The following is a 17,772-nucleotide window of genomic DNA, read 5'->3' as shown; positions in this document are numbered from 1 at the left end:
AGACCCTTCAGCAGTCACCAGCTAATGGGAAAGCTTCCAGAGCACCGCTGGGCTCAGCGCTCCTTAAGGAAAAGCGCAGAAGTTGGCTGCCTCTTGCAGGAGGTGGAGGAAGGCTCTCTGACCTCAGGGAAGCTGGTAGGGTAGGCTACGGCCCCTGAAGTAACTGGATGATGGAAGCCATCAGCAGAGGTGCCAGAAGCATCTCTAGAAAACCCAGCAGCAGTGAGACAGGGCCCGGCTGAGTACAGGCAGAGGCGGCCGCGTCACCAGCATGGGCCGGGCCTGGCACAAAGAGCTGGGGGCAGAAAAAGAGACTAAAAACCTGTCCATCTTGGCAAAGAAACACGTTATCAAGGCAAGTATGTGTGTGCAGGTGAGAGTGGAGTTAACTATGAACCACACAGAAAGTAAAACCTTAGACACCACCACACTAAACACACATTAAAAAAAAAAAAAACACTTCACCAATCTTGGCTACTGTGCAAGCGGCCTGCGCTTCCAGGAGCCTGAAGTGACTTTTATTGTGTTTTATTTTGCACTTCAATTTAAGAAACAAAACAAAAACAAAAACTTGAAAACAAAAGCAGACTAAAAGCAAACACAAAGCATTCTGGTAGATCTGTCAGTAAATAAACATCAGGCGGACATCAGTGCTCTTCCTAGTATTATTCAAATGAGTACAATTACGCTTTGTCTTCATTTTGAGCATATAAACAAAAAGGCACAAGCATCCAGCCAACTCTCTGCCAATGCAGGATTTCCAAGCTAAGGACTTAATACTGAAGAAAAAGAATGGTTTGTATAAATCAGTTTATTTGAACAGACCATTTTAAAGATCATACACTGAACTACACATTTTGGCTTTTCATTACCACTCAGTAAAGGCCTCGGTACTCCTCTAAGAAGCCCCTGCAACCTGACACATACCAGGAAACAAACAAAAACAAAGAACAACAACAGAAAAAAAGACAGTTGGCAAGCGACTGAGTATTTGGGTTTAAGTCACATTATCGGGAAAACAATGGGCCATGTCACTGTACAGGATAAAGCCCTGTGACACTGGGAGGCATTCACTCGCTGATCCATCTTTTGCACCCCTTCCCGGTCTGCCAGCTCCTACTTTTTCACAAGACATCTTCCAAATAATAAAATGTAGCAATTTGTGGCCTAGTAGGAAAGAATATACTTTCAAATAAAAACAGGTCCTTCTTTGGTGCTAAGAATTCATCTGGAAAGAGGATCATGTGTTTAAAAACTGTACACTAATACTTAAGCACAAATCAAAATTTTCAAGGTTATCATCTTTATTTCTGTAATTTCTTTACTTTTCCAACATGAATTTACAACTTATGATAGTCAAATCAATGCGACTCATTAAATACATTTTTTTCATTGCATTCTCACATAGAAGTTGCTCCAAAAGCAAATTTCAATGGATTTCTCTGCCTCCTTCTCTCTTCTGTTCTTCAATTTAACATTCAAGTAGTAGAGGCTTTCAAATAGAAGTTATTGCCTTCTTATACACAATTAAAAAGGGAAAATTTTAGCTATATGCTTGGAATAGATAGAAGTGATTCAACTTAACCTTACTCTAAATCTGAGATTTGTAAAATACTGTTCCCTGATTTTTATGAAGTACTGAAGCCAGAAGCTGTCCTCAAGCCTAAAGTGACTCTCCAATTCTGGAGGAATTTCAAGTGGGAGATTAGCAGCCTATTTAAATACAGAATAAAAAAGATGTATGTTTTGTTCATTACTTTTCACAGACTCTTAAATGCTGACCTAATGCAAAATTATTAATAAAAAAAGAGTTAAAAAAAATAGGTCTATTCCCTCATGATTTGTGCTTAATATGCAATTTAAAGCTGAACATATTCTTTATTTTTGTAAATAAAGTAGTAACATAATCAATGTAAGTAGGAAGTAAAAGAACAATATCCCACAAGAGATGAAACTCAGAAGAACACCCAAGAGGATTAAATTTACATTTGCTCTAATTTCACAAACATCTGGAGTTGAACCAGGAATTAAATGCAACCCTGTAAAGACATTATACTCAATTTCCATCAGATTCAGCAAATTTCCAGGAATCCTTATCACAGAGATGAATTAGCTGCTGCAGGAAAATTGCAGGCTTGACACATAAGGCATGATATATATGTAGTAGCTAAACAAAATTTAAAATTTTACTATTAAAAAAAAAGTAATTCAGAAACAAAACTTGATTATACACTTACAATGCAGTAATTCACTCACACATGCATAAAAAAACCCAAACCTTTGCAAGATAAGTTATATCCATTAAAAGTGCTAGGTTAGGTTACACTAGGAGGAAAACTGAAAATTTCTGCATCAAGATTTATCTCCATTTATTCTTTTCCAAATTAGGTTAGCACTGTTTTTTTTATTTCTATTTCATTGGGTAAAATTGAACAGAACTATGATTTTTTCTGACTAATACATTTCAGGAACAGTTTTCCAAAAATCAACTTTTCAGGCTGAATTTACCACTCATTGCTAGGAGCTTACCCCTTAGTCTGAACAACAGCTACTAGGTTAAAAAAAAAAGTCTGTGAGAAAGCAGATAAAGTGCTAACTTATACAAGACAAAAAAAAGTGAATTAATTACGGAAAAAAATAATTAATTCCATGAGTAAGAGCAAAGCTAGTCAAATGTTACTGCCTAAGAAGGGAATTCAGCTTAATCTTCCCATCAGTGGGGGCATGGCGACAACTCTTCCACATGGACTGTCACCAGCCCGTGCCACAGCTGCCCCTCGTTACGGTGTTCACTAATTCAGTGTTTTTTCATCACATTGCTGCCCCTTTCCATAAAAATTGTAGGGATGGAGGGCACTCTCTCTCTCTGGAGCTTGTTCCAAAGTTATTGATTACCTGGCAGCAAGCCCCCTACAAGTCTGACCGTGGAGTCCCACTTTCTTTCATTTCTTAGGGAGCAGGAAAAAAAAACTTTCTAGGTTTTCAGTTTTTTCATTTAGTTTTGTTTAAATTTAGACTCAAAGCTTATATACAAATTGGGATTTAGTCTATTCAGTTTAATAAAAACTACATCCTATCTTCCTTATGCAATATCCTATGTTGCCCTCCTACCTCAGGGTATCTACTGCTCTGTACAACCTTCTGTCACCCGACAAACAGGCCAGGCCAGGAGACTTCAGACTTTGAATGGACAGTACCTATTCCAGCTGTAACACCATTAAGGTGATAATCCTTAGGAATGTGCCGAGAACTGTACAATCCAAAGGGCCTACGTGTTTGTAAAAAGAAAAAAAAAATCCCACTGAGCAATAAAAAAAAATCCCTCTGCAAGTTGGCAGAGGCAGCCAAATCAGTTTATACTGCATGCAAGCAAGAAACAGCTGCATTAAAAGAAAGTGAAAGTTTATCAAGCTGATCTCCAGAAGCTGGACAATGACAGTTTACAGACTCTCAAGTGCATATGGATTCTGAGACAGAGTTACATGATTGTTTACATGTTTTATAAAAAAAAATCCCCCCCCCCTTTTTTTTTTTTTTAATATGGAAGAGACAGCATTCTTCCTGGCCCTTTTGTCTCTATTCCTTGCAGCTGAAATCTTTACGAAGTACTCCACCATTAGCTAGAATCCCAAAATGACAACTTTAGGCTAGACAGCATATGTTTGGTAAAAGCTACGAATGAACAAAAAGAGTCTTATCAAGGAAAATGCAGATCAAGATTAAGGGACTGGTTTAGAATTTGTTGGTCAGACAACTAAAATCTCGTGCAGCAACAAGAATCATCTGCTAGGCTGCAAGAACCCCTCACTATAAACCCCTGCAAATTGATTTAAGTCACTTAGAGTAATCCCAACCTCTAAGAATTAAATGACAGCCTTAAAAAGTCCTAACAAATCCCAGATAAGATTCGGGGCCCTACCTATACATGATGTTATTCGTGACTCTTTATTGCTAAAGGGTAGCTCTGTTGCAGTTCAATTAATCCACTTGCAGGAGAAGGGCACCCATACCTACTAGACGCTACATCAACTAGAACTGCTACCTTACCTAAATTTGCATGGGGTATAGACTAAAGCATGTCAGAAGGGATGCTACCAGAACATGCTTTTTTCATTTTGTATTTAAGACTTCTCAAAACATAAAACCAGATTTTCAACCTTTCAATTAATCTATGGATACAATTTATTTTTCCTCATGTATCTTACTGATACAAAACCCAGAGGAAAATGAGAGAAAAAAAATTGCATACCGGACTTAAGTCATCTTTTTCATGAAGGTATTTGTAGCCCTTATCTACACACCAAATACCTCGAAGAGATCGTGGCCTCCAGTCTGTGAACTGAACTTTCAGCCTTCCTTACTGTTAAGTGCAACCATTGCTAGCAGCCAGAGAAATTGACAAAATTTCATGCAAGGAATGAATTTTCCCTGCCTTCTTCAAGCACGTGTTCTCCCTCCCCATCCATACAGAAAGCCATGGTGGACACACCAGCTCCAGCCTGCAAATGCCCAGTAACAAACCCTCTGTTCCCTACCAGGCTCACTGGGAAGCTAGGCACACAAGCAGCCCTCACAAAGGAAACATACTAGACCCACAAATCCAAGGTTCTGGCCACAACCTGGGCAGAAGTTAACTGGAAATCCTCCACCAGTCCCACCGAAACCATCAATAGGTCCCCGTGAAAGCGATCGATAAGGTCAGTTCTGATGGGAACTCTACAATTGACCATGATCTGTTCTGCCTGAAAGAGCTGGCAGGGATTTAAAGCAGCGAAGTGCTTTGAGTTCACTGCTGAGAAACTCCCATCGCTGCCGTTTGTGTCGGAACGCAGCTTTACCACCAAGACCTCTGACCGCTGGCAGAAGAATATAAACTCAGTTTAGTAGATTCGTGTGATCTGCTTCTTTGTGCACATAATTAACGCTGTCAGCAGGACAGTTAATTGACTTATTCTGAAACCTTTCACTGCGTTTTCAACGGAATAAAACAAAGGTACAAGATGTTAGGATCTATGTAAGGACTGCCCAATTTCTGCAAGCCAGTCACAGAGCTTTTCCAAGTCTCCCATTCACCACGTTCTTGGATGCACCACATGGAAGTGTTAGAAACCCTTCCCAAACCAACATCCCATCAGCAGGCTCACGGTCAATAACAAGGTCAATGTAAGATAAAATAAAAGCAGATTTCATAAAGGATCAAACACCTTGCAGTCTTAGTTTTAAAATTGACAGGTTCAGGAAGAAACACCCTAGTCTAAATTACTTGGTTTCCACACCGTAGGTTCTTTACAGCAGAAATAAAAAGGGGGTGGATGAAAATGTCTCTTTGCTGTTATTTTTCATATTTTCTTTAAAAAAAAACGGAGAAAATCATCCAAGTGTTTTACTTAATGAAGAACAGGGATAAGAGAAGAAGAGAAAGGGAAAATATATGCAGAAAACTGTCAATGGCATGGATCATAATCCCAATTGCAGCACCAGGAAGAAAGGAGACAAGTCTGACATGACTTGAATGGACTGCTTCATAATAAATGTAAAATAATAATGAAGCTAGTTACCTAAGATTTCTTCACTGAAACAGGGATATGAAAAAATTGCCATCATACAGGAAAAAAATTTTGACTGTGTTTAAGTTGGACAAAAATTAATGTCTCTTTGGGGAGGAAGAAAGAAAACAAGCTATAATAATCAAACCTCCTGGCTCCTGCTTCCCTTCCACAAAGCAGAATCCGCGCACTGGAATACAGTCACTACCGTCACTACTGTCATAAAGTCCAGTCCGGTACACGACTACACTGGAGACACAGCAGCACACAGCAGATATATGTGTATATACGTCTGCCACCATGGCAGACACACAGACTAGTCTTACAGGTCTGATGACAGCCAGAACTAGCTGCTTCAGAGGGATATTCAAGACTCCAGAGAAAGCAGATACAGGACATGTTCTTGTAGTATGTCCAAGATATAGCCTACGTTGATATTAAACATAACAATTAAGCAATTTCAGTATCTTCTGTTTTGATAGCTATAAGTGATCTGGTATCTATGTTGGTGAGTAGTCCAGACATATTTAAAGCTACTGGATAACGAAATAGACAAATGGGAAAGGAGCTGCGAAATATGACAGAATTTGACTTTACATATAAAATTATGCATCTGCTGACAGAAGTATGTCTAATAATGTTGTATCAGTGAAAACTATACTAATACAATGTATTAATTTCGAAACATCTATTTTGTTACATCAGTGCAACTCCTATATAGGTATTTGAAATTGTTTTATTGCAGATTATTTACATGCAAATAATTCTGTAAGTATTTGAGACATAAGCACAAAGTGGTATAACATTATAAGTATCTTTAATTGACTTACCATCAGAACTTGTAAGAACAAAGCTCTCAGCATGGGACTGCTTCTTCCCACCTACACTTCTGGGAAGCCAGTGAAGATCTATGGGATAAGTATCATCTGGGAGTTTCACTACTCGAGTAGTCTCACTAGTTAAAAGGTTCCATTTCATAATTTGGTGGTCATCACTGCAGGAATATAGCTCATCAGCTGTAGTCCATCCCACACAGCTAACTAATTCCTTATGTTTAATTAAATTAAGGAAATCTGAAAATTTTAATCATTAAAAATGGACATAAAATATCTCAGTACAGTAGCATTATTTTCATAAGATTACATAAAATGTTTTGTATATAGGAAACGTAGTTCTCCATTTTTTTCTTTGCTCTTTTGTGTCAAGGAAAGAGATGATAGAAATTCACCAGGATATAAAGCAGACAAGCCATATCATGTAAAAATAGAATTACTATGATATATATTTATTTATTGAAACATTGCAGAACCGTTGGGTTACACCTGTACAGCATCTTAGTGAACAATACAAGTGCAAATCGCCCTGTTATTGTTCACATCAACACACGTGGTGTTGGTTTATTAACACCACAATGTATTTAAACTGTTGACGTATTTGTTAAGAAATGTAATATCACGCTTTTGCTTGTATCTGCTATGTGTGCATCCTCTTACAAGCAAGTATATAATATCACTACTCCTATTTACTGTCTTGGAAAGATTTAACATCACTACAAACAGGAAAGGAAAGAAAAACTCAAAAGTTAGTAGCAAAACATTGACAGCTTCTGAAGAATGTTCCACATCTCTTAAAACATTGCCCTTAAAGACTGCACTAGATGGTGAGATTAAAAAAAAGCCACCTGCAATTTACAAATATTTTACTACAAGGTTTAAGATAAATAAAATCCTTTCTAGAAAAGAAACTAAACAAAAATAATATGTTTTTCTGTGGTTTATTCTGAGACAAAGGATATGCTTTGGTTCCTTTAAAAGTGAAGTCTTCAGTCTCATTTCAGTTGTTCAGATGTATCATTAAAAACGGTACGTAGGTATAACTGTAATAAAACAAAGCAAACATATATAAGTAGCCAAAACTAAAAAGGAAGATACCAACAGCAAGACAAAGTTTTGAATGACCAGTATTGCATTAGCACTGTGCCAAAATGAACCTGAGTTTTAAGGGAATTCTGTTTGTACAGTACCCAACTGCATACTTAACATGATTGCTGAGTATAAACACTGGGCAATTTAAAGAACAACTCATGGTAGGAGCATTTTGCTGGAATGTTGTAAGCTGAAACACCGACGTTGCCTTGTGCAGACATATAGCCATGACAGTAGCAGGGGAAAACCTGGAATCACAAACTTTTCAAGAAGTTTCATGCTTAGTGACAGCACTATGAGAAAAGCTATGTTATGAAAACAATCCTGCTGTGACCAAATTATACAATATCTTACTCTGTCATCCACTGCTATTTGTAATGTTCATGATACTTTACTGCAATGCAGTAATTCCATAAGCAGTTCAAAGAGGGCCCGCGGTCCCATCCCCTTCCCTCTTTTAACAGCAAAAGCCCTGCGAGTCTGTGCCTGGACAGGATGGAGGCACTGATCCAGGTTAAAACTCATTCGCCCTTCAGGATGAAAAGAAGCGAGTGCGAGAGGTTTGGGGCAAACGGTATGCTCCCAGGAGAGCACAATGACACACAATGCAACCTTCTGAACTCCTGGAATTTTTTCCATCATAAATACGATGACGTGTCAAACAGGTACTATGCAGAACTTAGGAAACATTAAAAGGATGCCCAAAGGATAAAATAACTTAATTTTCAACCCTACTTAACTATTGCATGTGTCAATCAATGTAATTTTTAAATAATTCTCTCTCTCACATTTGAATGTCTAATTTCGTTCTCATGCCTTAACCAAAAACTGCGTGGCAAACCTCACCATGCAGGCGTTTAGAAGGGGCCTAAGTCTGCGCTCAACTTCCAACTTTTAATCAAGTCCCTGACTTCCACATAGCGGTAATGCCTTTGCTCAGCAGGGCCATATACCTATTCAGCCTATGCTGCAATGTTTTCCACACTTAAACCCACCCTTTCAGCTGCTTCTTTGTAGTTTTTAACTTCTTATTTCTCACTTCAGAGTTTCAGGAGACACGCTGGTATGGCCAGCTTCCACCGCAGGGACGCCCCAAACAAATCGTCATGTGAATTTTTTTTAAAAAATCACATTAATTCTGTTAATTTACTTTCAAGGAATGAAATAATTATTGTGATTTTTGAAAAGGCCAGTTTGAAACACTCCTTGTGCGCACCTGAATGACACGAACGCTTCCCCTTGCCCGAGGTACTCGCAGAGCGCTCCGCAGCTGTGCGGCTGCACCTGTCAGCGCCAGGTGAGGTGTTAGGGGCACAGGACAGCTCAGTCAGCGGCGACTCCTCTCATCCTACACCCTTCGTGCATGCATTCAGGGCAGAAACTCAGCAGAGTCTAACTGCTAGCGCATCAGCTGAAAGCATTTCCTAGAAGCTTTTAAAAAAGATACGGCAATAAGGAGGCGGCTGGGCACCAACTGCAGGCAGCAAGTTGCTCTACATGAGCTCGGCTCAGCTTCTCCCGGCCTCAAACTGTTGCCCTTTTTTAAAAAACCACCTCAACCCCGTGCCTCCTCATTGCAATTACCATCCTGCGCTCTCCTCCCCTCAGCTGCTCTCCCTCCGGAGCTGCTGGACGAGAAGTGAGGGCTCAGAGAGGGCCGGAGAGGTTGAGCAAGGCTGTGCGCGGCGGACAGAGGGAGGCAGAGGGACGCGGCCCCCCCTTTTCCCTCAGGGACAGGACCGAGGCCGGTGCCCAGCTCGCTCCCCAGCGGCCGCTCCCTCCCGCCAAGCACCCCCGTGGAGCCGGGGGACCACCGGTCCACAGCCGGCCGCCTGCCCGCGGCTCTCCCCGCACCCCCGCGGGTCCCAGCTCGTAGCCCCCCTCACATCGCCGCCCCCTGCCCGGCCGCCTTTACCTGCGCCGGGACGGGGGGAGCAGAGCGGAGACAGCCGCGCCCGCTCCCTCAGCGGCCGGCCTGAGGCGGCCCCCGGCGGCTCCCGCCTGCCTCCCAGCACAGGCGGCGTCTCCGCGGCCCCCCCGTCTCTATAGCGACTTCCCGCGAGACTTCGCCTTCCTCCTCCTCCTCCTCCTCCTCCTCCTCCTCCTTCTTCTTCTTCCTCCCTCCTTCTCCTCCTCCTCCTCCCCCCACCCCCCGCCACCTCACGGGCCCGGGGGGGCCGTGACAGACCAGGTGACGCGGCTCCCCGCGCCGCCCGTTAATTAGCGCCGACTGAAAACCCCACTCCATTTTTATTATTATCACCTTTTTTATTAATTATTATTACATTTTACTCGTAAAAGCCCCGTCCGCTCGGCCGAGCCGTCCCGCCGCACGGCCAGGCGCCGCCCACTGACCTACTTCCAAAACCCAAACGACCCCTCCGTCCCCTTTGCACGGGGAGCGGCTGAGGCGCCTCAAACACCACCTATCGCGCCTCAACCTCCCTTGTTAAAAAACCATAAAAAATAAAATAAAATAAAATAAAAAACACCCCAAAAACGGCCCTGAGCGCGGTGAGGCGCCAAGATGGCGCCCGGCGGGGCTTTTTTTTTTTTTTTTTTTTCCTTTTTTTTTTTCCCTCCTTTCAAACGCGCGGCGGGCCGGCCCCCGCCCCTCCCAGCGTGCCCCGCGCCTTTCTAACGAATTTCGGTTCGAGTTCGCCGTTTGGGCGCCATTTTCGAGTGTGGCAGCCGCTGAGCCGCCGCGGCCAGCCCGGCCCGCAGCCCCGCTGCCGCTCCGAGCCGTCCCGGCCGGGGAGCCGGCGGCCGGTCCCCGGGGCAGGGGGACGCGGGGGGCTTCCTGAGGAGGAGGCGCCCCTGAGGAAGGCGAACGGCGGGGGGTCGCTGAGGCGGTGAGGAGAGCGGCCGGGAGCGGGGGCGGCGGGCGCTGCCCTCAAAGCCCTGAGGGGCGGCGGAGCCCCCCTGGCTGTGAGGGGCTCGGTGCCCGGCCCCGCTGTGTGAGAGGTTTTGGGGGGAGAGGTGGCAGCGGGCTGTCCGCAGCCCCGGGGGTAGGGGAGGCAGCGCTCCCCCTGCGCCCTAGGGACCGGCGGGGGGAGCGGGGTGCTGAGCCCCGGGGTGCGGAGGCCGGGCTTTGATCCGCTTATACAGCGGGGACCTTCCCGCAGCCAGCTTCGCTGCTCCTCCGTGCCCCGAGCCCGAGGGCTAAGCCGCTTGAAAAGCCCGCGGCGGGGCTGTAGCCGCGTCCCTCAGGGCGAGGGGTGGCTTTAAAGGCTCCGAGCTGCTCGCTGACACCGGCTCTCGGCCTCGGAGCCGTGAGGGAGCCTTTCTGCCCGGCTCCTTCTCGCCCTGCCCGGGGCAGGGGGTCGCCGAGAGCTGCTTTTAACCCGCACCTCGGGGCTGGCCTGAGAGGGGGGCTGGGCACGGGCTTGGGAAGTTCGTGAGGGAGCCGGCGGCCGCTTCATCGCCGTTTGAAGGCTGAGGTGAGGGATCGGGCTGGTCCCTCCTGGTGAAGCCTGTGCGGCTTGGAAGGGGCCGATAAGGTAGATGGGTCCGTATTGCGCCATTCCGCTTGAGTGGAACGGTTTTGTGGGGAAAAAAAATAAGTAAGTCTGGTGCTCTGAGAGCTCTAATTGTCTGAGACAGCCATTGCGGAACACTTCTGAACCGGGGCACTGACTCAAATTGCCTTAAAATGAGATCTCTCGCTCGTTTCCCCCCTCCCCCATTGTCCCAAATGAAGGGCTCTCATGAGAGTGTGGGCTGGGGGTAGGTCTGAAAACGTCAAATGATTGGCACCAATTGTAAGATGACTTTCTAACCACGTCAGTTTTTTATCTTGTGAGAAGTAAACTTTCTCATGTCTGTTTTTTTCTGCAAAGTAACTTCGCCACTTGCTGCAATTTAAACTCTTTGGGGAGAGTTTCGCTCCCGCGGCCGTCTTTCTTCGCATCGGTTGTTTTCTATTTCTACTTTTTTTTGGGAGCTGTGCTTAAGTGCCAGCTGATGGACTTTTGTACCGCTTCCTTCTTGATCAGATAACTTGAACATCAGAACTAGATGAAGGTATTTCGTCTTGCTTTATCTGTTAAATGCTGAATGCTAGCAGTAGAGGCTGTTATATGTCGTGAAACGAGCGTATTGATTTAAACCGCTTAAGAGCCAAGCGTTTGCTATAATTACACGGCTCTTTTTGTTTGTGTACACGCATACAGCCAGCATGGAGTGTTGAAAGTAAAACGGGTGTCAGGTCTGAAAGGTGTATGTGAAGAGCGCTTCCAGGAGAGGGGAGACATATGGCTTTTCAGTTTGTTTTGCAAATGCGTCTTTAACTCTTTGGCCCCCAGCATCACGGTTGCTTTCTCTGAGCATGCTAACTTCACTGAACATGGCCGTGTGAGTTTTCAGTAGGTAGATTCATGCTGTTTCTGCAGATTAGGGTGGGTCCGTTGTTGTTTGGGGTGATGGGTGATATGTTTGCGAGGCTCAGCCTTTGTTTTCGTTTCGAATTTGGATTTTTGCCTTGAGAATACATCTAGTCTTTAGTTTCCACGATAGTCAAACATCTGGATTAACACATAGGTATATTCCTTAGGGGATTGTAGTTCAACGCATAGATCACAGGGTTTTCTTGTTTATGTCAGAAAAGGAGGTAGATCCCTTCGGTAGTTTGATTGCTTGGAGTTGGAGGGGAACAGCCAACAGATAACCATGGCAAGCAAGAGCACCAAAACATCCACAGCAGCCCATCAGAAGGGCAGGAAGCCTTTAGAGGATTCCACCAGTGACATGGAAGTGGAAAAACAAGGAGGCAGACAGCTTGGTGAAGTACGACCACAAGGTAGGTCTGAATTTTGTGGTTCCGATGGCATGTAAACTAGATGATAGTGCATATTTAGCAACAATGCTCAGTTGAATTTACTGATTATGCCAGATGGGGATTCACTCTTTTCTCGTCTAGAAAGGAATATTGAAAGCCTTGACTCCTGGCAAGTTTAAACTGCTTTTAAAGTGGTAAAGAGGGTTTGCAAAGAGTTAAAGTGTTTGGACCAGTGACACAGTACAAGTGCAAAAGCAATTTTGTAGGTTTTCTCCTAATAAAGCCTATCTCGTATTCCTGTTCTATAACATTGTACTTAAGATTATGATACAACAGCAGGATTTTTCAAATTTATATGCAGCCAATGGTATGGGTTTTCTTGGAATGGAATAAATGTCAAGTTTATTTACTTAACTCTTAAAATGATTTGACTTTCTTTTTCATGAATCAGTGTGTTTTCTTGTGTTCCTTGAGGTTTTTGTTGAAAATGTCTGGAAAAACAGCAGCGTGTGTCTTTTTCGGTAGCCAGATAGGCAATTATTAAAGCAAAGGTATTTGATAAATGGATTGATTTGTTGAAATTGGTGGCAAAAACTGCTGTCTATTTGAAGAAAAAGTTGCTAGTAACTGTTGAAAAGCTGCTTTGCTTACAACTAGCAGATATCCAGGGGGCCAGTTTGTTTTCGTAACAAACTTCCTGTCTTTGCAGAGTAGTTGTGCTGTCATTACAGCTTTCAGAGCATTGTGCAGCGATCCCCAAATCTTGCAGAGTGACTTGCGAGCACGCTTGAAATGTGGCTTTGCACTTATTAATTAGAAAGACTTTGCTTGTTTCAGATTTGTAGGCTTATTGTGACGGTTGTAGCAACTGTAATTACAGAGTGCCTATTAAAGTGTGTTAGAATAAGAATTACATAATGAAAGAACAAACCCACTAGTGAATCGATGGGACATCTTAAGTACCTCTTTTTAAAGATTCAGTTCATTGGAAGAAGGATTTTAATACCACTTAGCTTATTTTAATAATTGCACGCAAATGTACAGGTCTGGTTAATATAGAAATGATGTTTGCTTATCGAATTGAACACTTTACAAGGTGTCTAGTCATTGAGAGCTTATAGTCTTAATTTTCTTTCTGCTTATTTTGGATGGTTTTTAGCAGTCTCAGATGAGGTGCTTGAAAATCGAAGTTTAGAAGAGATTTTGGGTAGCATCCCTCCTCCCCCACCTCCAGCAATGACCAATGAACCTGGTGCTCCTCGTCTCATGATAACTCATATTGTAAACCACAACTTCAAATCCTATGCAGGGGAGCAAACTTTGGGACCTTTTCATAAGGTATCTTTCTTTTACCTTAATCATTTTCTAAATGAAGGTAAGACTTCACTGTGCTGGTATTCCTTCCTGTATTTTCACATAACCTTACCTCAGAAAAACTGAAGAATATTTAGGTTTTAAAATTGCTTCTAGGGTGATATTCTGTATTTTAGTTGTTGGACAGAAGAGAAAACAGTTAAGTGCAACTTTCTGATAGTGTACAATTTTAATTTGTCAGTAAACCTTAAAAAGGCACACTTTTCTCTTTATTTCGTTTACTGGGGAATTTTTAGGGGTAAGTCTGAAGAATGAGAATATTTTTTAGTGCCCACAAGAGACTTACGTGGCTAATCATGAAACTTTCCTTGCGAACATGCTTGCTAAGTGCAGTATCGTTTTGAGTTAACAAGTCAAAATTTAGAAAGCTGAGCTGAGTTGAGGTGTTTTTTTCCTTAAATAAGTTGTACTGCTCTACCTTTGGCAGTGCAGATTAAGCTATCAAATAATCTGCAGTTTTCTTCACTAGAAATAGCTGTGTTTTAAACTATTCACAAATGAAGTAGATGATGTTACACTGGCCAGGATCTATTTCCCTTTGACTGTCACTTTTTTTTTTCTTTTACTATGCAGCGTTTTTCATGTATTATTGGGCCAAATGGCAGTGGAAAATCCAATATCATTGATGCAATGCTTTTTGTGTTTGGGTATCGAGCACAAAAAATCAGATCCAAAAAACTCTCTGTGCTGATCCATAGTTCTGATGAGCATATGGACATCCAGAGTTGTTCTGTGGAAGTCCACTTCCAAAAGATCGTTGACAAGGTATGTATTCCTCTATTCAGAGCAGGGGAGACTTATTTTCTTTAAGGATTTGACGGCTTTAATAATTGATTAGTCTGAGCTGGGGAAAACTTCATAGCATAATTAGTTTACCATTGGGATGTAAAACATCAATTCAAAGTTTAGAATTAGCTTTAAAAATCCTCTATCGAGTGGTGCACTTCTTGAAATATTAATAGGATCTCCTCTCTTTTTTTTCCTGCAACACTAATATCTGGAACATGTTCATTTTAAAGCTACTTAGAAATATATATTAGTCATTTTAAGAAATCGTTTTACAGTTGTCATTTCTTTTACCTCAAGTAAATAAAGCTTTTTTCTGAAATTAACAACACCTCTAAAAATTTTTAAGTCTACATTTGGACATGTTGCATATTCTTAAGCTTATGCTTGTAATGTATAGATTAAGAGATAAAACCCTTTTAAGCAAAACTTTTCAAACCAATTGAAAGTATTTTAGAAAATTTAGAAAATGTAAAATTAATCTGAAACTCTTATTTACACTTCATATACTATAAACGTGCCTGCAATTTTAAAATAGATTTGTCGTAAAAAAATTCTACACTTCACACCCTATGACTAAACACTTTTGAACCTAATATTTTGTTTGAATGAAATAGAAAGTGTTGACAATTTTAAAAATATTTATTTTGCTTGCCACTTCACAAATTGGTTAAAAACTTCTGTACAATTTTGTTGACAATTGTCTGTTGCAGTTACAGTACAAACAATTTATTTTGCTTGATTTTAATTTAATTTTTGTGGACACTTAATCTGGCTGAAGTATCATCTTGAGTTTGAGGTTAGTCAATATAGAGGGAAATGTACATTGAAGTTTCAAAACTTGTGGCAATAAGATGACAATATATACAGTCTTTAAAGGAACTGTTTTAAAACAGAATTTTTCTTTGACTTGATCTACATTTACACATCTTTTGCCTCTGTCTGTAAGAGCCTGATTCAATAATAATTTATTCTTATTTTTGACTTGACTTTGTTAACATCTAGAAGCTAAATTTATGATGTTAAAAACTTCTGAATGCATTATATACAAATTTCATTATGCTCTTGGGGCTTAATCTGGGAAAGTGGCAGGGCAATTTTAGTCTTTACAAGAAGCATGCAACAATTTGAACTTTTTAAAAGTATAGTACCAGCTTTACTGTAGTTGCTGCTTTTTAGGTAAGTGCTTTTGAAGCTGATGATATCATATTTATCACATCTCTAATGTTTTGCTTTTTTGTCTTCTACAGTTTCTCTTTAGAACTCCTCAGCTAAGAGTAACTTCTTTTCCTAGCACTATAAAAGAGCTTAAATGTAGACGGTGGCAAGTCATTCAAGACTTCCTAAACTAAAATTAGAAGGGCAGAATATCAAAGGCACTTTAGAGTTGAAGTAGGCTGTTTCTTTTGTGATGTGAAGCAGTGGTAAAGAGAATAATTTATGTATTTTCAAAGCAATAGCTTCTGTTGGAGATGGGAAAGGCATAATAAGAAGGCCATGCTGTTTAAACAATTTGGGGTATTTTTGTCCAGTTCTCAAGATATTTTTTTGAGGTATATATCTTTAAGACAGTTCCCACTTCTATTGGACCCCAGAGTGCAGTAAGCCGAAGCCTTAACATCATAAAATTTCTGTGCTTAATTGTGAAATATGAGGTAAACCTGTGATATACTAATTGTTCTTTTGGCATTGTTTTTCCTCAAAACAGGAAGGAGATGATTATGAAGTCATTCCTAACAGCAATTTTTGTGTATCTAGAACTGCCTATAGAGATAATTCTTCTGTCTATCACATTAATGGAAAGAAGTCAACATTCAAAGATGTTGGTATTCTTCTTCGAAGTCATGGAATTGATCTGGACCATAACAGATTCTTGATTTTACAGGTTGGTGTATGAAAAAAAACAATTTTAAGCAAAACTGTCTTTCCAGTTACAGTTACCAAAATACTGTTTAGGATTTGAGTCTTATATTTGAGGCCTTAAAGTACTCTAGCAGCACATCATGGTTTGCATGCTCTAATAAAGATGCGAATCATTATTTGCTGCTTTAGAAATTTAAGGAAGAGAACCAGTTGAAGATGCTAACATAAATTTTTCTGTTAATGAATTTGTGTTCCTGACATGTGGATGAATAGAAGAGTTGTCATACTTGTTCCGCCCTAGCAGCACGTAAATATTGGTGTAGTAAAATAAACCTTAAACCCCAATATTATTGTGCTGCTTAAGCGTGGCAGAGATTCAGCAACTTGTCTATACTTTAGATAAAAGTGCATCAATATGAACTTAAATCTTAATGATTCTACTGTTAAGTTACGTACAGTTCTCATATTATAGGCATGGTTTTTACTGCGGAAGCATGTATATAAAAATTAATTGCATAAAAATCGACTACAAGAAAAAAGCACGTGAAGTGTACTTTTTATTTACATTTGTTTACCAACTCCAGGGTACTCAAGGAAGAGCAGCTTTATAGCCAATTCAAGATATGTCTTAAAAACTCCAGTTTACAACACATACTGTAAAAATAATGGAATTTATCAACATAATTTATATTTGCATTTGGGTTTAACATTATAAGGCTCGCTGGCATATTTTTGCTGTTTAAAAGACAGGCTGAAGAGAAACGCAGTAATTTTTCTTGTGCTTAAATAATCTAGAATTTTGCTAGTGCCAAAGAACTACTTAAAATTGGGTTATAGTACTTCATGGAAATTTTTAAATAGTCAACTGAGTAAATATATGTGCAATTACCTGTAATTATTTCGCTACTAAGTCCCAAATCTACTCTGAAGGATCACGGCCTAGAAAATTAATGAACGGCGGAAGCCTCCCAAGATCTGAAATTTTCAGTAGAGATTATTTTAGGCCTGTTTTTGTCAAAGGAGCTTCCAGTTCCCCTCTATCAAAAAAAAAAAAAGGTTCTCTTTGCTTCACTTCCTCAAGTCTTCTTGTGCCGTCCTTTTTTACAGTTACACCCACAAAAAGAGGATATATCTGTTGTGAAATCTCCATGCCAATTAATTATTCCATCCAACACCTTATTCCTATTTTCTGTTTTAAGTTGGAGGGAGAAGTACCTCCAACCAAACAACTGGTAGTATACACTTTTTTCTCTCTATAGCTGTTCTTCAGAAGTATCATCACAGGAAAATTTCTAACAGGGAGAGACTGCAGTGAAAGATTAAACTTTGATAGAAATTACGGTGCAGAAGTATCTAAAGCTTGTTGTTGGAGAGCATGCCCTTCCTCTATTGGGAGGGGAAGGAAGCATTTTAGAGGGAGTTTTGCTAAGCAGCTTTTTTTTTTTTTAAATGTATTTTTTCACCTAATTTGATTTTTCTTCTCCCACAATCATTTCCCAGG

At 41.0% G+C, this 17,772-nt stretch overlaps 1 protein-coding gene and 2 long non-coding RNA genes across 8 annotated transcripts in view; 1 reads left to right on the top strand and 2 right to left on the bottom strand.

Moving 5' to 3' along the window:
* Positions 1-793: 793 nt before the first annotated feature.
* LOC126913407 (uncharacterized) lies at positions 794-6,596 on the bottom strand. The gene is made up of 2 exons (XR_007708641.1): positions 6,377-6,596; positions 794-1,167 (listed from the first exon to the last, which is right to left on the bottom strand). It is a non-coding gene; the product is annotated as an uncharacterized LOC126913407 (long non-coding RNA).
* Positions 6,597-7,337: 741 nt separating this feature from the next.
* LOC126913408 (uncharacterized) lies at positions 7,338-9,542 on the bottom strand. The gene is made up of 3 exons (XR_007708642.1): positions 9,387-9,542; positions 8,688-8,902; positions 7,338-7,422 (listed from the first exon to the last, which is right to left on the bottom strand). It is a non-coding gene; the product is annotated as an uncharacterized LOC126913408 (long non-coding RNA).
* A 539-nt stretch (positions 9,543-10,081) lies between these two features.
* SMC4 (structural maintenance of chromosomes 4) overlaps positions 10,082-17,772 on the top strand; it is a 37,591-nt gene continuing 29,900 nt past the window's right edge. The window contains exons 1-5 of one of the 6 annotated variants that reach the window (XM_035557131.2): positions 10,082-10,323; positions 12,073-12,269; positions 13,408-13,586; positions 14,196-14,387; positions 16,117-16,293. In XM_035557131.2, the coding sequence (XP_035413024.1) occupies positions 12,140-12,269; positions 13,408-13,586; positions 14,196-14,387; positions 16,117-16,293 (678 nt within the window). In that variant the 5' untranslated portion in view covers positions 10,082-10,323; positions 12,073-12,139. Of the gene's footprint in view, positions 10,324-11,068; positions 11,495-12,072; positions 12,270-13,407; positions 13,587-14,195; positions 14,388-16,116; positions 16,294-17,772 lie in introns of those variants that run through there. The other 5 variants (XM_035557132.2, XM_035557130.2, XM_035557135.2 and 2 more) reach the window with 5 other exon arrangements.

Source organism: Cygnus atratus, chromosome 9 (assembly GCF_013377495.2).
Source record: "Cygnus atratus isolate AKBS03 ecotype Queensland, Australia chromosome 9, CAtr_DNAZoo_HiC_assembly, whole genome shotgun sequence".
Lineage (NCBI taxonomy): Eukaryota > Metazoa > Chordata > Aves > Anseriformes > Anatidae > Cygnus > Cygnus atratus.
Note: the sequence above shows the minus strand (reverse complement) of the source record. Positions and strands in the feature narration are given on the sequence as shown.